A 21692-nucleotide genomic window follows, 5' to 3' on the forward strand; every position below is an offset into this window, starting at 1 on the left:
AAATTTGTTTCACCTCAACCTAGACCGGTTTGCGCATCAACATATTAGATCACGAAGGTCAGGGTTTATTCGATTCGATACAGGTGCTAAACAAATTGTAGCAGGTACAATTTTATACAACCCTTTGGAAAATAAAGGTCAAACGTTTCAGTCGGAACAAATTTCTGTAAAATTTGCTGACGGTGTTACTAGAAACGAGTGTTGACAACCTTAGTTGATATATAAGTAAGAGATAAAATGAGGACTACTAACTTACCGAAATTTATTGCTGTTACTCAACTCGATGACTTTTTAGAAAGTAGGAAGGATTCCATTAGAGTTCGATGCCCCTCTGGCACCGAACTCTTATGACGGTAAGGAATCATAATCCCTATGGTGACGCTTATGGGGGTATGTGAGATGAACTAGCCATGTCCATCAGCAGATGTCAAGTGGTCTAATGTGTTTTTTAAACTTAGATAAACTAAATGCAGTATTTATTAGTTAGTTTTTTAGAGAGTTGAGTTTTAACCTTCAATAAAGAAATAAACATATTTATCCATGTTTATAAATTTCTTGTAACAAAAACCCTAAGTTTTTCTAAAAAAAAAAACCCTAAAAATCCCTAACGAAAAGTAAATTCATGCTATAACATTCACATTTCTTACATCTTTTTTACCTTAATTTTCATTTTAATTCGTTTGAATACCATATAATAAATAAATATTTTAATAGATATAACTAAGTACGGCTTATTGGAAAAACTTGAAATAGTTTATCATGTAAAACAAAATTGAAATACACGCCCTGTACTTCTCTTTGCCGACATATATATGTTGGTGGTTATTGACATTGTAGGATTTAATGATTGAGTATGATAGATTTCTGATCTTTTAGTCGCTCTGACAAATTTTTGTTTTTTTAAGATATCAGGTTTAGAAAAAACTTAGATATAACCCTCTTGAATAATAAAATATTATCTTTTGAAGAAATTGATTTTTCTCATAAAGTTACATTTTAGAAATTGTGTTGGTAAAGTATTATTAAAAATGCCATTAAATCAACATTATTTAATAAAACTGATTAATAAAATATAAAAAAACTACGTAACTAGTTCGTATCCATTACACAACACAATATGAAACATAAAGCAACAATAATAACGATTGTTTTTTTTTACAAATTTTTATAAAAACTAAAATAGTATTCAGGAACACATCGCTTTTTTTCTACTAAAGACAACAGTCCATTTTTCTTAGCTTCAGTAATTCCCACTTCTTTTGTAAAAGCTTTCTTTAAAGCAATATTATTGATGTTAATTTCACGCCTAGAACGCACAATTCCCACTTGATCACATTCTGCTTGATTAAAAGATGATTTATAATAAAGAATAGTAGGATTGTTGCTATCTAACATCAAGATCCTCACATCAGATATTTTAAAATTTTTAGTAATAGTAAGGTGTAAGTCTGCACACAAAGCTTAAGATAAAACACGTCATTAAAACCCATTTCATGTACTTTATTTGTGGACTTCCAGTTTTTTTAGCTAATGCACTCATATTGGTTAGGTACGTATATTGGACTTGATTTTTTATATTTTTTTATCTGTTTTTCCATCATAGCGTGGACACTATCCCCTTCACTCTGTCCATGTCCGGAGACAAAAAATGTATGAGTTATTGGTTTTATGGGCAAAATAGTGGTGAGCAGTATGTTTTAAATATTTTGTTTCTCTGTGCTTCGTCTAATTTTTCGGAACACTTTAACTTGCATTTATTTCCGCAGGGTGGTAAAAGGGTTTTAGCTGGCTGTAATATTTTGGATTTGGTTTTTGTGCCATTTGCATTTTTAACAATTCTGGTAGGTAAATAGGCTTCTCCGCCATTTCGCAATCTCTTTAAGTCTACCTGTTGCTACGTTGTAGGCTGCCAAAGCTTCTTCCTACCCACCTTTCCATTGTTTGAAGGATGTTTAACTTTTCTTTTTTTAATTGCATTACCTGTTGTTAATTTAACTTGCCTTTTAATGGCAGGTGCATTAAAAAGAGGATCTGCATGCTGTCATCTGATCCATAAGGATTGGTTTTAGAATGTTGTGAACTGTTGTCTGTATCCGAAGTTGTGGTACTGCTAGACGATGACTTACTGCTAGATGATGACTTACTTCTTGATGATGAGGTACTGATTGAAGATGAGTCACTGCTTGAAGATGAAGTACATTTATCCATAGCTTTTTTAGGTAATTGAGTTTCTAAAAATAAGAGTAATACCACTTATAATAATATTCACATTTTTAGTAACTTTAAAGCAGTGTATCTTTGTATTTTATCTTACCCAAAAAATTATTATTTCCATTGAAACATGTGTCATCATTTATCATAATAGGGCTGCTGAATATTTTTTCAGATGGGTCTGTATTATTAATAAAGTCTAAAATAATATTTTTGATACAAAAAATCTGTATTTTTTCGATCTAAATAACAACAGGAGAATTGTCTAAATTGTCCTTGACAAAATGTTCCATCACCCACTTTGTTATTGGTGTCCTTTCTATAGTATTTACTGTATTACATTTTTCATACATTATGTTTTGTGCATCTTTAAAAGAATTGTCCGAATTATCTTGAGTATAATTGCCTTGACTATCTTTATCATTTTCAAGACTTGCAAAAATACGATTCGTACGGCTGTTATTAAGGATTATTGTCTAATTAAATTAATCCTAAAATAATACTACTATATACAATATAGTTATTGTATATATATATATATATATATATATATATAAATATACTACGATAAAGTTATAATAATTTACCCAATGCAAAAAAAAGATAATTTAAATATAACAAAATATCTTTAAACAATAAGGTTACATTTCACAAAACTACTTTTTACGTACACTACATTGCTTCTATTTTATGATATACTATCTAAAAGAAAGTTACAACTAAGAAAGTAACTTTCTATCAGAACATACTATTTTTAGTTTATACTTTTATCTTTACACTTTTATCTTTATACTTTTAAGAAAAATGGGTATATCTTTACTTATAACTCTATATACCAAAAATAAATGTATAAAAATAATATTACCTTTGAGAAAAATGGGTCCAAACACAAATATCACCCTTTTAATTATATTAGCTTATCTTTTGTCAATTATATTTAAAGATATAACTTGTATTCTGTAAAACGAATAACGTTTATTAAAAAAAGGTCAAGTACATACTGAACTATAACTGTATTTTTCATAATCAACTCGTTAAATTCGGGGAACGACAAATAGTTGCATCTGCCATCTCTCGTAAACTAGCGTACTTACACATGTAACCATTTTTTCTATAGCAGAAGACATTATTTGGAAGCTATTGATGCAATAAAAAAAACTTTAACATTTTGAGATGTAACCCTCTTCTTCCAAATGAACTATATATATATATATATATATATATATATATATATATATATATATATATATATATATATATATATATATGATTAAAGCACTAAGGATATTAAAAACGAAGTGATAGGTAAAGAATTGACTATGTGAAAGTTTATGAAAACCAAGTAAAGATAGACTTACCATTTTTTAATAATCCTTCCTTGGAAGGGCACTTTTGAGTTGCGTTCTTTCCAGGCGGCGTCGGCGGCCAACATAAATAGATATCACAGGATCGAGGACACCAACCTGTAACAATATAACTACAAGTATTAACAAAAATTTATTTAAAATATACATTAAGTTTATAACAAAAAAAAAATCAATATCAAGTTATCAAATTTCCTGTAAAACCATATTATTATATGAGTAATAACGATGTTCTGAAACTGTTCTCTTGCGGCATATTTAAGTAAAATATTGTATTGATATGAGACCACAACTGATTGTAATGGAAATTAGATTCTACGTTTGTTTTTGTACAAAACAATTCTAAAATATAATTTGTATTATAATCAATATTATCGTTTATTCCAATATGAATACAATATTATATTAACTTTTTTTTATTTAAATTAATGTGTCTCGGCTGCAAAGACCATTGACACAAACAATATTGTGTACAATAATTACAAAAAGCACATGTTGCTAATGGCTACAGTTAATGTATAAGCTTAGAACCTATGAATAAATAATACAACAGTTTTATCACTAAGTTATAAGTTAAAGGTAAAGTACATGGAAAACAAGGGATCATATTCTGTTGAACAACTGAATGTCTTTCAAGAAAAAAAAACTCGGTTTCTATTAAGTTGTAATTAGGTGAAATATATGTACTGCATATGGTTATTTGGTCGGGACACCAGACAGTTATTGCTATGGCCTCTAAATTGGTAGTTAGGATATATTGTATAGAAAATAAATCGTTAGACACGAAGATAGATGTTCCCTAATCGGAATCTGGTTAATACAACCTGAAGGAAACGGCTAGGGACAGTGTTACCCCATCGTCCAAAGTTTGGTTTAATTTCTTTTAACTTTGAGGATTTTTCTTCACAACATTTTGTCCAACTACATATCAGTTTTTGTTTAAAGTACGAATTGAGATCTTCTGTTATTGGTTTTATTATCGTTCTAATATTTTGGGAATTTGCTATTTCTCGAGCATTTTTATCAGCTAGTCCGTTTCCTTTAATGCCTATATGTGATGGTACGCACACGAAGACTAATGTTTTGTTTTCCAGCTGCTCCTGCTCCATCTTGTTTTTAATTAATTTAGCAATCGGTTTGAAGCGTACATTTTTGACAGTATATGGAGGGAATTGATTGAGTCAGTAATAATAAGGAATTAATATAGTTTGACTGTTTGTATGTGATTTAGAGCTCTGTATATTGCAAACATTCATAAAGTATTCTATTAAAATTGCTTAAAATGTTTGTGGATCAGTTTCAGATTTATAATATGATGATAGTTCTAAATTTATAGTAGGCAAAGGTATTAACCAGGTATTATTGAGGGAAAGTTACAAATTTTAATAGAGTTACAAATATTTTTGATCCTTAATTGAAATGGCAAATGTGTTCTTATATTGATATTTGATAACGATAACTGAGTAAGAAAAGGCTTGTCAGGTTATAGTGATGATTGTTTTGAAGCGTAAAATAGACTATGTAATTTCCGTCGTTTATGTAATGATGGCTCACCAAGTTCCCACTCGAGGTTTGCAACAGGAGTTGTTCTATAAGCTCCAGAGATTATGCGTAATGCATTATTGTGTATAATGTCTAAAATTTTTAAATTTGACTTCGACGCTGACGAATATAAAGTGCATCCGTAATCCAATTTTGATCGGATTAAGCTTCTATACAAAGTAATAATGTATCTCCGTCAGCACCCCAGTGCTTGTTAGCTAAACAGTTAAAAAGATTTATACCATTTTGATATGATATCGCCAATTTTATAATATGTAGTTTCCAACTTAAAGTTTCGTCGAATGTTATGCCTAAATATTTTATCTCTGTACTTCGTTTCAAAAACTTTGTGCCGAATTGTAAGGCAGGTATATTAGTGTGATAGGCTTTTTGAAAAAAATAATATATTGTGTCTTATCAGCTGAAAAATAGATTCCACTCATATTAGACCAACTTTTGATTTTATTTAGTTCTTCTTGTAAAAGTCTGACCATCAAGGTAATATTTTTTCCTTTGATAAACATTATCATATCACCAGCATATAATCTATCCTGTGCAGGTCTCTTGAGATTTTTTTTAACATTATTCATTGCTATTAAATGCAATTCATGCTGTCACATGCTTTGTGGATATCAAAGTAAACAGCTATATATTTCTGTTTGTTACAGAAGGCTTCATTAATTTGACTTTCTAAATGTAAAAAATTGTCTATAATAGATCTCAAAGGACGAAATCCAGCTTGTTTTGGTATAAGTAAATTGTGATGTTCCAAATGCCACATAAGTCTATTATTTATTATTTTCTCTAGCAGTTTGCACGTAGAATATGTAAGTGATATTTTCCTATATGATTCTGCTGCTGTAGCCTGTTTGTTAGGTTTAAGTATACTAATGACAACATCTTGTTTCCATAAGTCTGGAAATTTTTGTTTATACCAGATTGTATTAAAAATATTCAATAGAAAGTCTAAAGCTTCGTTAGGTAACTGTTTTAAGAATATTTCGGGTATGACATCTGGACCTAGTGATGTGTCTTTAAACATTTGGATTGTTTCTAATAGTTTTGTTGTATTAATTGGAGTATTTATATCATCGGTATTGGCTATAATTTCTATTGGAAATACGCTAGCTACGAAACTTTTTTCCATGCTAATGACATGTTTGTATTCCTGTTAATACTTTGAACGTATTTTTTCCAAGACTCTTTTTTAAATCTGCTAGTAATTAATTTTGCATATGGACTCTTTTCTTTAGCTCTATCAAGTTCTCATTGGTGTTATGTCTTTTGAAAGTATTTAAAGCTTTTTTTTATTGTTATTGCCAATTTACACTCTTCATTCCACCAGGGAACAACTTTGTTTTTGGTTATATACTTTGTTCTTCCCATTGCAATTGTGGCGGCTTCAGTGATTAAGTTATTAAACAATTTTAAAGTTAAGTTTATGTCTTCTTTAAATATAAGGATATTCGATATTTCTTCGTAATTTTAGTTTTAAAAATGTTCCAGTTGGCTTGCTTAATTTTCCACTTTTGCAAAGGATTGGTTTTTGTTGTGGGTTGGAAATTTTTGTTACTATTATTGGACATTGATCACTTCCCTATAAATCCTCTACGGTTTGCCATGTGTGATTTAGTAACGTCGATGGATCAGAAATACACAAGTCAATGGCTGAAAAATTTCCAGTAGCTGCGTCGAAACGAGTTTTAGCTCCCTCGTTCATTATTTTTAAATTCAGGCTATTGATTACGTTTGCTAATAATTTTCCATTTTTAGTTGTTTTTTCCGAACCCTGTAGAAAATTATGGCTGCTCAAATCCGCAAGAATTAATTTTGGTGATGCAATTTGCATAATTAAGTCGGAAAGTTCATTTCCTTCATTTTGGCTCGGGGGAATATAAACGTTATATATGTTCATTTTTTGATTAGTACCTATTGTTACTGTTACTGCTATTGCTTCTAAGTTTGTATTAATTGTGATTATGTTTACTTGTAAATCGGTTTGAGCATATATCGGAACACCGCCACTAGCATGATTTGTCTGTCTATTTTGATAGTAAACATTATATGACTTCAAGTTATACGCATTGTTGCCTTTAAAATTAGTTTCTTGAAGACATATAACATCAGGTGAATATTTCCTAATAAGTACCTGAAATAAGGGTAGGCGGGTGTGAAAACTGTTTAAGTTGCACTGTAAAATATTATTATACATGAATTATATTTTTATTTAAATAATTAGTTTTGAGATATATCGCTGTCTAAGTCAGATGAACCAACATGTTCGAGCAGTTGTTTAGTTAATTTTTTACTTAGTCTAGTACATTTAATTTTCATATTTCGATCTTCAGCCTGGGTATGTATTTCATTTATCATTTCTATAAGAGATGGAATATGTAGGGTATGGTCTTTAGCAATGCTTAATGCGTCACTACTACCGTGAGTGTTCTCTAACAGATCAGTGAATTGTTGACTATTGAGTGAGAACTTAGGATTGTGATTGTTAATCAAATTGGTTATCTTTTGGGGTAATTCTCGAAATTCGAATGAGGGTTTATCTTTCGACTTTAACTTTTTCTTTGGAATTTTTGGAACAGCTGTTGGAAAGTAAAATTTTGGTTCTGAGGAATTAGTAATATCTGGTGTTTCTTTTGGGGTAGATGTTGCAATTTCAGATAAATTTCATTTGGAAGTCATAGGTTTAGTTATCGAAGTTGTTTGAACTTTAAAAGATGCAGGTATGTCGAAATTGGGCTCATTGTTTTAAAAACTTTGTTGTCACCAACACATGTTATAAACAACCAAAAAGATGTCTCTATACATGGATATTACCGAGAGATGGCCATGGTAGTGTAATGCGTAACCAAATAGATTATATCATGATTAACAATAGATTTCGAAACTCATGTAAATGTACTAAGACATATCCAAGTGCCGACGCAGCCACCGATCACAATTTACTGGCATCTAGAATCAACCTAAAATTAAAGACAATCAAAAAGCCTTCCATTACAAAGAAATACGATAGACAAAAACTAAAAGAAGAAGAATTTAAACATCACTTTGAACAGACAATGAACGAAAAAATTCGAGACAATATCACACAAGTATACCATGTACCAACAGTCGAAGAAAGATGGGATAACATAAAGGATGGTAACATCGATACAGCAACGCAAAGTGGAACTGTCACCCATTATAAAAAGCAAGCATGGATGACAGATGAAATAATCGAAAATGATGGACGAAAGAAGACAGCTTAAAAATAGAAATAACTCAGAGTATAAACGAAAGCATAATCCGATTTGAAGAAAAATCAGGGAAGCCGAAGAGTTATGGATGCAAGCAAAATGTGAGGAACTAGAAGAATTGCAACGAAAACATGACGAATTTAACACACATAAGAAAATAAAAGAAGTTACAGTACACAAAAGAAATACACCCATAACATTAACGAATAATGAAGGTCATGCACTATCCCTAGAAGACGAAGTAATGGAGGAATGGGAAAACTACATTAAAGCATTATTTAAGGATGATCGATAATCACTACCTAACTTAAGTGAAAATACAGGACCATCAATCTTAAAAGGTGAAGTGGAAAAAGCCATACACCAAGCCAAAAACAACAAAGCCAGTGGACCAGATCAAATATACAGCGAATGGCTAAAATTACTCTCAAATGACAATGTAAAAGAACTCACTGTACTTTTCAATCAAATATATGATACCAGTGAAATTCCATCGGACTGGTTAAAATCGATCTTTATTCCTCTACCTAAGAAACCAAACGTTAAGAAATGTAGCGACTGTAGACTCATTAGTTTAATGAGCCATGCCGTTAAAATACTGTTGCAAATTCTTCTAAATCGAATTAACAACACTATCCCTAGAAGACGAAGTAATGGAGAAATGGGAAAACTACATTAAAGCATCATTTAAGGATGATCGAGGATCACTACCTAACTTAAGTGCAAATACAGGACCATCAATCTTAAAAGGTGAAGTGGAAAAAGCCATACACCAAGCCAAAAACAACAAAGCCAGTGGACCAGATCAAATATACAGCGAATTAAAATTACTCTCAAATGACAATATAAAAGAACTCACTGTACTGTTCAATCAAATATATGATACCAGTGAAATTCCATCGGACTGGTTAAAATCGATCTTTATTCCTCTACCTAAGAAACCAAACGTTAAGAAATGTAGCGACTATAGACTCATTAGTTTAATGAGCCATGCCGTTAAAATACTGTTGCAAATTCTTCTAAATCGAATTAACAACAAGTGCGAAGAAATAATTAGTCAAGAGCAGTTCGGGTTCCGGAGATGCCTTGGAACTAGAGAAGCACTATTTTCTATGCAAACACTCCTTCAACGATGTTGGGAGGTAAGAAAACCCGTATATATGTGCTTTATTGATTTTAAAAAGGCATTTGATCGCGTTCAGCATACCAGACTAATTACCGCCTTGCAGAGCATCCAACTAGATGAGAAAGACATCAAACTTATTACCAAACTTTACTGGAACCAAACAGCCATTATTAATACAAACAATAGAGAATCAAAGCCAATGAGTATTGAACGAGGCGTAAGACAAGGCTGTATACTATCTCCCACCCTCTTTAACGTGTATTCTGAGAATCTATTTAGAGAACCTTTAAAAGATCAAAAAGGAATTATCATAGGAGGAAAAATAATTGAAAATTGATAACTGAAAACATCGACGATCTGCAGGAGCTAATCAATAGAGTTGACATGGAATGCACAAATTGGGGACTGTCGATAAATATTGATAAAACTAAATACATGGTGACCAGTAAAGTGGATATCGGCGCAACCCAACTGACATTAAACCAACAACCGCTGCAGAGAGTTCAGAGATTCAAATACCGTGGATGTTGGATTACCCAAAATCTAGATCCATCCTTCGAAATTCGATGTAGAATTGAACAGGCAAGAAACTCATTTCAAAAATTCAAGCCTCTATTATCCAATAACTCATTAAATTTGAAAATCCGTGAAAAGTTTACAAGATGTTACGTGTGGTCTGTACTTTTGTATGGATGTGAAACTTGGACTTTAAACGCCGATATCATGAATAAAATCGAGGCGTTTGAGATGTGGTTATATCGAAGGATACTAAAAATTCCATGGACCAGCAGAACCAAAAACGAAGAAGTTCTTCGAAGAATGGGATATCAACGAACTCTATTAAATATTATTAAGAGGCGTAAACTAGAATATCTTGGACATATAATCAGAGGACCAAGATATGAGTTCCTTCGGCTAATTATCAACGGTAAAATCGAAGAAAAGAAATGGATAGGACGGAAGAAACTCTCTTGGTTGAGGAATTTGCGGCAGTGGACAGGTTTGACAGCGGACCAATTGCTACACGTAGCGCAAGACCGAGATCAGTATAAAAATATTATAAGTGGTATAAGATGGTAGTCGCCGACGTTCCGTAGGGATATGGCACTCTAAGAAGAAGAAGTTCACATATCAGTTTCGGGTTAGTAGTATTTGATATAGACTTACTTAAATTATTGCTGTCTGGGTAATGGTTTAGAGAGTAACTTTTTGTGATCTAGTATATGAATAAGTTTAAGCTTGGAGTTGGAGGCCGGCACATTGAGATGCGAAATGTTCTGGTTGCTTGCACTTATAGCATAATGTATCTGTTGTAAGAAATATGCGATATTTTAAGTCATCATGATTAATTTCTAATGTATCGGGAGTTTGGAAACTATCTTCTGAATGAGATATGTACACCTGGCTTCGAAAACTAAGTATGTGACTATACGCTGGATCGGTTGCTCCAATTCGTAAAAATGTAAAGGGTGACATTAGCTGTAATCCAATAGTTTTTAACTCGGTTTCCAATAAATTATGTGGAATTGTGAGACTTACGTTGGATAGAAGTCTTTGTGATGGCGTAACTAGCTTTCTTACTGGTATTACTGTGTTATTAATTTTAATAGAATTATGTTCTTGTAAAAATTTGTCTACAGTTGATTTACTTGGTAAGTTTACACAAACACGGTTGTTTAAAATTATGGATGAAAAAATTATGTTTTTTGGATCTACAAGTAGTCCGAGTTCTAATAAATAATCTTGTAATTGGACGACCTCTATTGCAGAAACGATAATTGCCTGTTCTTTGCTAAAAAGAGTTATTGATGAGTGAATCAATGCTGTGGAGTATTTTTTAGTGTTTGATGAGTTCTCAGTTTCAGTAATAACATTGCCGTTATTACTATTCATTTTGGTCGTTTTCGGTTTTTTGGTTTCATCACTTCGGCTGAGTACGGATCTGTTTTATTTAATAAAAGTTGACGAGCAACCAGAAACCAAATTTTTAGGTTACTTAGGACAATATTATTCAGTTTATTATCATGCAATCAAACAAAATCAAAGTTTTCTTTACTCATCTATGATTTCCTGCACTTAAACAGTCACTATAATCACTTTAGTAATAATTTTAACTTGTTAATTATCGGTTTTTACTATTAATATTTCAGAGCTATTCGTGAAACCAGCAACAGCTTGAGTTACCAGCTGAAGTCCGTTTGAACAGGTCTACCCTCCAGACGATGGTACTCACGTGAGGCATGGTTATATGTTGCCTGAAATTAAATCTAATAAAATATTAAACATCATTTATTTCTAACAACAACATGTACATTTTTTGGTAACTTTAATTTTTTTAAAGGGTTTTACCCTAATATTTTGGTGGCTCGGGCATGTTAACCTGCTTCTAACCAAATGATGGAAATATTATTCCGAAAACGTTTGTGTTTTTTTTGATGTAACCCTTCTAAGGGCTTTTTAAATATACCTACATACAAAGATTTAAACTTTTTTTTTAAAATGCATATCGCACAAGAACTCACTTTCTTACTAATCGAAAGGATTTTCACTGCACCGATTAGCATTACATATATGCTACACCTGTTTTCCTTACTACAGGATGTAAATTCTGCTTTTAACTGCTACTACTCGTTTGGCTTGTTCTACAGACACACCAAACACTATACACAATTTTTATTTACAATCAGCTCTTCTCAGTTTTAGTGCAGGCTATGGATGAACAAAACAACCAGCTTCTTCAGAACTTTAGAACACAGTAACATTTCCTCCGTCATCGCAAAATCGGCTTGGTGTTGTTTCCAACTACCTTCCGAAGATACAAATCAGATTTCAGCATCATACACTTCACACATTAAAATCTAACCAATCATATTTTATACTTTATCAGTAAATAAACTCGCTGTCGTCGTGACCTTATAACATTTGGTATTTCCAATTTCATAAATAATTCATTTTTTTTTGTTTACAAGTCTCGATATAACAATATAACTAAACATCAAGATTATTATCTACCCTTATCTTTTACTAAAAGCTTTCTCCTTAATACAATCATCAGTGATACCTTAAAAGTTTATGATAAGTTACCTTATATATAAGCAAAGATTTAACTTACAAATGTGAGATTGCGGACATTGTATTAAAATGGTATATAAAAAAATCATCGAAAAAAAAACAAACATATCACCATGTAAAGTGAAGTTACTATTTTATTTTTATAAAACAAACATTAATTTAAGGAATGAATGACAATAACATTATCACAGGATACTTTAAAAAACTTTATATTATTATATTAGACACTCTGAAAGCTTCATTGCTAAATACAATGTAAAATTTTTTTTACCAGAAAGTTTTTTCGATAAAAGAAAAATTGACGGTGCATTGAATTGGCGGCATTAAGATATGACATGTGTTTCATGATACAACAAGTTAAAGTTGACAATGACGATGTGACAGTTTGTTTTGTATTAATTTTTAGCTGAACTCTACCTTGATTGTTAATCAGATGAATTTCTATATAAAAAAAAAAAATAAAAAACCAACTTTAGATTTCTATATTAGAATCTACATGATTTCGATGTTATTTTTTTTTATTCAACTCTTTATCTAAAAACAGTAAATGTGAGTAAGTCTCACTTAAGTGGCTGATGCCGCATTTTCTGTTTATGCTTTTGTTTAGAACAGATGGTATACCTAATAAACTTTTGAAATATGGAGGCCCTTAACTTGCAAGTTAACTGTCACAACTATTTAACAAAATCTTAAAGGACACAGAAACACCAGAGGAATGGCATAAGAGCATCACAATCCCCATAAAAAAGACAAAAAACTTACCTACAAAACTACAGAGGAATAACCCTCTTAAATACAACGGTGAAACTATTCACGACTTCTTAAGGACAAATTGGAAATGCAAATCACTAATGCTAAATAACAACGAGGTTTTACAGAAGAGCGGTCTATAACAGATGCAGTCATAATAAAACAAATAAAAGAAAAAGCTATAGAGTTCGGCATACTCATGGCTTAAAAACATAAGGGATTGGACAAACCTCGATGCTCATGCACTCTTTAGGGCCACACAAAACTGAGTATGCCAGAATTGTCGCCAACATCCACTAATTGGATAGAGCACCATAAGAAGAAGATACCCATACCTATAAATGTTTTTATTAAAACTTACTGGGCACATCAGTAAAGCTTTATGCCAAGGCTATATGATAAAATTTTAATTAAATGCTATAAATGAAACTAAATAAATATACAAGAAAAAACTGAAGTATTTAATTTTTTGATAAAAGTGTTTAAAACATATATTAACTTTAAATAAATAACCAACCGCAGCAGGAAAATTAATTAAGGGAAGTATAAATGCCTCTTTGTTGTACTGAACTTTGAATCTCAATATTAAATTCCTCATTAAACATTATCATTATACATAAAGCTCTCAAGTATGTTATTATTTATACTATATTTAATTTTTTATATAAAGACGTCCAGCAAACTGATGCATTTTCCTAAACGAGAAATAATGAAGTTACTGTAAACTTCTTAGTACGTTCCATTATTTAATTCCTAATTTTTGTTTAAATTTATGACGTGTACCCGAATATTTTTAAATTGAAGACCATGAAATAGCTTAGAAATATTAGTAATAAGAATTTCTGTAACACACAAAATAACAATATAAATTTCGAACTTGTATAAATATACAATACGTTATGAGGTAAAATTTTACATCTGAGTTTCGTCTAAGCTTTGAGACAGAATATACCTATTTTATAACTGTGTTTTGGTGACAATAATATGTATTATATTTTGTAATATGTCTGTTAGAAAGAAGAATAATAATCCCTGATGGAACAATTATGGATATTTCTGGTAAGTCTGTTCCAGTTAAAGATGATTATAATAAAAATAATATTTATGGTTCTAAGAAAAACAATATGATAAAAGCGATACCGATCCATTTATTGTTCACAATTTACTGATAAAAATGTTGGTAAATTATACCCGAATAGAGTTGGCCACTATCTACATCAAAATACTTTCAAATGCAGCATTTCTAAGAGTAAATCTATTGTTTGGAATAAAATAAAAAAAGTCGTCTAAATATTGCTTTTTTTGCTAAAAACATTTTAAGTAGCGACATTTTAAAAGCCAACACTTAAATTAACTTACAAGGACAAATAAAAGTAAACCAGTATATAGATAATTTGAATGTATAACATTTATCGGATCTTCTCTACCAAAAGAAGTCATAATCAATAGTTGTAATTTTTTAGTTAAACCATACATATCGCAACGAGACTATGCTAGATATTAAAAAACACCTCCCTACTGCTTAACAAAAAAAGATAAAGGGGGAGGTATAGGTGCTACTTGAACATGGGCTACAGTAAATCTACATAAAACCAATAGGGAGATACCGGCAAAAGCCGATGGTAAAAAAACTTCTAAAGTATACCAGTACCGCCATCCCTAACAAAGATTCGCTAGAACCCAAAAAACTCTAACGAGCAGACTAGGTTTTATAACTTTGTCACAAAAGTATTCAGGATGGTGATGTCCCGTTCCTGATACTTATTTAGATTAGGCTTATGCAGACCTAATCATCAAAAAAATAAAACAAGCAGTGAATAATGCTTTTATTGGAAGACAGAACTGACTTCTACTATTCCATACCACATCGTTTAGCGGAGGGACCCTGCAGGAGTAAATTATGATTACCACTTTACAAAAATTGAACTGATTAGGTAGTGAGTGCTATGGAAGTCCTGTAGATGGGGCAGACTTAAACGTGGTTTATACAAACAGTAGCCACTTTCTCCAAAGAGACTAATGAAGCAATTATCAGGACCCGTCTAGGAAAAAAATTGTGATCTTATGATTAAGACAAAAGACTAGTTTTTGAAAAATCAAAAGATTGTGGAGAACGCACAAATCTTAGTCTCGACAAGGTCTCCTATAAGGTATTTAGGGCTGGTTATTTTAAGGCGTATTACGCCTCGTATTACGCGTATTAAACGTCTTGAAAGGGTATTTTTTTAAAATCTCAGAGGTACAGTTTGCTTCAATCAGGGTTCTGTGGATTGAAAGGTGTATCGAAAACTGATGCAGATATTATATCAAGCCGATCTGCCGAAGATTAACTTATTAAAACACTACAGTTTGTTGTGAAACATGACTTGGACATAATAAAATTTGAAACGAATCAACGTCGTAACTTCACAACAAAAGAGGATAATTGATATAAAAGTAGCCTTAACTCACGTATCTTGAACTGTTAAAAATAAGGCATATTTCAGATAAGTTGTTTTGTTCAGACCACTGACACATCTGTTTTCAAATAATCTTATTTTGGATTTATACTATGGTGGCTTCTACTTTTACTTCTTCTTTTTATGTAGACATGACTTTGTCTGTGTTTCAATGTGCCTTCATTAGGTTGTCGATTCATCGGTTTCGTGGTCTTCCTACTGATTATGTTCCTATTGGGGTACCGTCTTTTGCCGTCTTTACTACCCTATTTGTTGTCATTTGGCTTAAATGATCGTTCCATTCTACTCTTTTATTTTTTACCCAGTTCTTGATGTTCACTACCTTGCATCTACGTCGTATATCTATACTTCTAGCTCTGTCCCATAGTCAGTATTTTCATCTCTGCTGTTTATAAATTTTTTTTTTCTAGGGGTTTAAATTAAGAGTTGCCTTAGATTTCTCACCCCTGTCCCAGTCAAAATGTACAAAATATTAATCTATACATCACTTCGAAACTTTTTGTATGAATATTGTACTGTGTCAAATTACCGAAAATGGAGAAAAAGTTTTCCGACAATAAAAAATTTTCCCTGTTACTTGCAAAAATATTTTTGTAAGGCATTAGGTCGCCGATCATTATTTTTGTATTACTTACCTACATAAGTCGTACATGCCGTATAAAAATGTCAAACCAAACTTACACACTTGGCATAAAAATTGACACAATAATTTCTGAAGTTGTTATTACATACTGTAGTATTGTTTTATATGTGATTCATGCTGGGTCAAAGGTTCCATTAAAAATTTCCCAAGGGCTTGTAGATTATTATAAATTATTATTTAGAATAAAAGTTGTTACTGAACGTTCGTTTATTTTCAATAGGTAAATAATATATAAAAAGAATAACCGGTTTGTTTCAATAAAATATGTAAATATTTCACAGAAAAATGAGTGCAAATAATAATTATACCGTAGGTCAGAGATATCTTACATACCTTATTGTAATATTTATTTTAATTTAAGTCTTTTAACACAAATACAACACATTTAACATTTATTTGCCTAACGATTTATTCAAGTTGATAATGCCATTATTCGAGACAGTGTTTTTATGAAAGATAAGTTACATGTAAAATGCTCTCGGTTTGAATTTATGTAGTTTATAAAGGATAACTGAGTATTTAACGTTAACAGAATAGCTTTCTTTACATCAAAAGCTTTATAATATAACTTTATTTATATCCAAAACGATGAATAACATCAAAACCAGATAAAAATTTTTGTGATTTGTAAAATTTCTATATTCTTGTTGGGTAACTGCATATTGAAAAAAATAAAACGAACCGTGAAATTAATTAAGACAAAAACTAATTAAAGAATTGGTTGCATTGTCTGGAGAATCGAGGTCTAATGTTATAATGGATATTTTTTTTACCATTTTGGCTGATCAATTGTGAATGGAATTGCCATTATTGAAAATTCTTAATCTGGACTTTACCATCCAAATTTATACTTTCGACTGCCTTCCACAATCTAATTTATCTTTATATATAGTAGGCTCAGTCGTACTGAAACTCCATGAAAGTTTCACAGTGGCGTCAGACAACTGTGGATCGAATAGCCGCATACCACGTTCGATCAGGGACGTAGCAAGAACTTGACGTAATACTGTCCTTTCATTGAACCATTTTTAGCGACAAGAGTATAAAATAGGGAGGTGAAAAAAAATTCTAGTTGATAATTCTGTTTTCCGCTATAGTACGGAAAAGTTGCGATTGGTAATTACAAGAAAAATAAAAAAAGCGTTATTTAAATTGGACTTTATCTTAAATCTCACAAAAGGCCTAAATATTATAAAAATAAAATTAACGTCATTTTCAAAAAAGAAAAATATTTATCCTCCACGTATGTTTTATTTATCGCTAAAGTAAAATTTATTTACAGTTTTTGTGGTTGAATATTAATAAAAAAATAGTTTAATGCATTTAACGAATATATTCCGATCTCCAAAGGTTTATCAAAATCTATAAAAATTTAAAATTTTTGGCGATCTTGATAAATTAAAATACATTTACCTAGGTACCTCATTTTTTTGTCCAATATATATTATATAGTCAGTTACATTGTGCACCTCTTTGCTTATTTAGATATTGTATGACAATATTTAAATAACCAAGAACTCACCACGAGGAGGTGGCTGCAATTCGAGCACCACCCACACCCTCCCTCCAACCAACCAATGAGTGTGTGTTTTTTTACATTAATAACATATGTACGTTTCTTTTTCATCTGTTTGTGTTCAATTTTTAAACGCCAACTTGATGAATCCATCTCTTGCTTGGGGCTTGCATATATTAAAAGATGCTTCTGTGACCAATCTTACGCACCGGTTGACAGCTTGCGTGTGGCAGGGATAATTTTGAACATTTCATTTTGACATGTCTCCTGTGTAATGCAGAAACTTGTTTCTTTATCTAAAACTCTTCCAAAAAGTGGTATAGAAGATAGTTTTACAATATTCCCGTCTATTATTTCAGTGTAGTTCTGTGCTTCATAATTTAGAATGGAAATCATTAACTTTCTTATACTTTTGACCTTGGCTTTAGTCTTCCTGACTGTTAATACTCTTCTTAGCTCTATTATTTATTTTTTTGTCAAATATCATCACTCTTAGTATTTTCTTATGATGAGAAAAGTACGCATTATCTTCAATAACAGGAAACACCACTTTCTTAAGCTCCTTAGACATATATCGAATTGTTACAATAACTTCAAACTAGACAGGCAAGTAAAAGTTTAAAATAAATTTAAAAAGGGATAATTCCCAGGAGTTAACTATACACAATATAGTTAAAAACTCGAAGTAAAACACGTCTGTTGTAATTGATATAAGTTAAAATTAAATTTAAAATATCCAGAAGGATTAAGTTCAAAAAGTTTTTGGTCATCTTCAGTGAACTTTGTAGTACTGGCAAAATAACCTCTAAACCAAACAGTGGTTTGGTCTAAATAAATTACATCGTACTTGAAAAAATTAAATTAATGAAGCATCCAAAAAGGTTTCCGTGCTCACATAAAATCTGAGAATTTTATTTGCACAGGTGAGCCATCTAGCATGTAAAATCGGCCCGATATTATAATTTAATAAATCATTTGGAACAATGCCGATTTTAACTGCTTAACATATATCAAAGAGATATTTTTGGTCCTTGTTCAAGGTTGATATGTCCACTACTGATATTTCACAATCAATTTTTTGAAACCTAATCATTCTAAGCTTTTTACAGTCACTTTGTCTCTGGCCAATCTGTCCAATAAAGGATTTTGTGCTGGCTTTTGTCCCATCTAAATGAACAAATAGATGGTAACTCATTGAAAAGAAGCAAACAGATAGTTCACTGCAGTAGTCAAGTAAGATGCACCTCAAGTTCTCTAATAGTACCACCTTTCCATCCAGATGTTGGTATTTGTACCATCACGAACAACTCCGTCTAAATATTCCATTAAAACACCATGTTCAGTAAGACGGCGACCATGAGAAAGAACGACGATTCTAATTTAATTTAAATATGGACATGTGCCATGTATTTTTCGTTTGGAAAATTTTCATTCGCTCGCAAGGACTTAAAACGTTAAATGACATAATTAAATAGCTTTAGCACGATGTCACCATTTCCTCAGATAAGTTATAAAACGATTTATTTTATTTGTAACATTGTACATTTATAATTTATTTGGCTTCTTTGGTTAAAAATCCAATAAAATTTAATAACAGAGTATTTTAATATTTATACAAATGTTTCCTAAACAGAAAATAATTAATAAAGTACTTCCTTTACCTTTGATTCAATATAAATGCAATTTTCTGATGGATAGTAATAATCCATTAACCCTTTTCTTTGGGGAAAATTTACGTAATGGAAATTGCAGAGGGAAATGTTCAGTGGAACAAAATTTAAGTATATAGTACAGGACAATTATAATAAAAAGTAATTTTTAAACCTTCGAAAATTCTCGAGGTATAAATAGATTGTTAGCTATAATATATATCCAGGTATAAGATTAAATTGGTACTTTTCAGTGTTTTTTTTTAAATAAGCATTATTAGTTTGTAATTATAAATTGAGTTAATAATAAAAATGATAATCGACAACTGGATAACTGCAAATATTTTTATCATAATTTTTTTTATTATCTCTAGTGCTTCTGATACTTCAAAAACGAATAATTTTATGACCAAGGATAAGACAGTATGAAATGGAACAAACACACAACTCCGTTCAGCATTAGATAGCTCTCTATAATATCGTGCATCATCGGCGTGATCCCCAAAAAGCACAGAAACTGTATCAATAACTGCGAAAAATGTTTTTTATAACTAAAATTCTAGATAATATTTTGCCAAAATGATAAATTAATTAATGAATCAATTCGCTTTGGAGTATATTTCAATTTACTGAAGTTGACAATGTAAACACTCTAGAATATTTTGTCATGTAAAATAAAGCTGCTACTATACGTTACATGGAAAATGCTCTCAGCTTGAACTTAATTAATGTGTAAAAGACAACTGAGTATTTAAAGTTTAAAAATTAGCTTTCCTTATATTGAAAGCTTTATAATATGACCTTATTTATACCGAAAAAGAACGTAGTTTAATCGATATATTATATCAAAACCACATGAATATTAAGTTAAATGAACGATAAACGAATCATGAAATTAATTAAGACAAAAAATTAGTAAAAAATTGGTCGCATTGTATCAAGGGTTCATCTGTAATATTGCAATGGATATTTTTAAATCAAATTTTCCATCCATTCACCAGTAGCGCACCTAGAATTTATTTGCCTTTGGTGGGGGGGGGGGGTTTTGGTTGGTCACCCAAATTTTTTTATGATGTTACCTCCATTTTGAGTCCTTAAAATGTGTAAGTAACAGTGTCGGAATAGGGCCCTGGGGCGGGTTTAACCCCCAAACCCCCTCCCCCTCGGTGCGCCACTGCTATTCACTACTCTCGATCAGTTTTAAAGAAGGTTTAAATTAAAAACTGCATGAAAACTAAATAACAAAATATAGACATTAAATGTAAAACAAATTAAAAGAATATATTTTACTAAAAGATTCAATTCCTAAGGATTATTAATATTTTATGTTTTTATATTTTATTTTTTATTAAATTAATAATGGATCTATTCCTACGACTAACCAGAATTTTAAATTTAACCTAATCTGCTACTTTACTGTCTTAGGTATTTTTACTTTAACATAACTAATATTAAAAGTAAAAACATTACTTTTAACTTATAACGTACTAGAATGTACTACATTGTACATTCAGTTTAGTAAACAATATCATTAAGTGAAGACAATGATATGATTGCTATGTGCTTGTATTTACGAAAGAGGAAAAATTGGAAAAAGTTTAAGAACAGGAAATAATGGATGATGCATCCTTTTATTGCAAGAAACCAAAAAAATAAAACATTTGTTGCTATTGAAGAACTCCAGGGACATCCAGTAAAGTTAAAATTATGTCAAACGAACTGGGTTTCGAACTGGTTGAAAAAGTCAGACCTCTCGTCCAAAAGAAAGATAAAAATTTGCGAAAAAGTGTGTTTTAAAGAAATGCTGTTAATCAGTCTAAGATAAACAAATATTAGTTACTTTTATTGCTGTAAATACAGTGTAGGTAACACTTTATGGTCGGTATGGTAAAATTTAACAAGATATCTAACGTAGATATAAAATCATATTTTCAGCGAACAGACAAAGATAACAATCATATTTCCACTTGGTCTCCCCTCCACATTTCTTATTGCTGCCCATTGCCCAGTAGTAAGACGATTAGTTCCGATTAGTTTTGGTTAGTTCCGAACTAGAGGTGGGTCGTTGACATTTTTATCGAAACCGTTTTTCGTAAACTGTAACTAGTTGAT

At 31.1% G+C, this 21692-nt stretch overlaps 1 protein-coding gene across 2 annotated transcripts in view; it reads right to left on the reverse strand.

Moving 5' to 3' along the window:
• LOC140434772 (PDF receptor-like) overlaps positions 1–21692 on the reverse strand; it is a 1054707-nt gene that overhangs the window by 304382 nt on the left and 728633 nt on the right. For both annotated transcript variants that reach the window (XM_072523274.1, XM_072523273.1), the window contains exon 4: positions 3570–3674. In XM_072523274.1, coding sequence (XP_072379375.1) covers positions 3570–3674 — 105 coding nt within the window. The remainder of the gene's footprint in view (positions 1–3569; positions 3675–21692) is intronic.

Source organism: Diabrotica undecimpunctata, chromosome 2 (assembly GCF_040954645.1).
Source record: "Diabrotica undecimpunctata isolate CICGRU chromosome 2, icDiaUnde3, whole genome shotgun sequence".
Taxonomy (NCBI): Eukaryota; Metazoa; Arthropoda; class Insecta; order Coleoptera; family Chrysomelidae; genus Diabrotica; species Diabrotica undecimpunctata.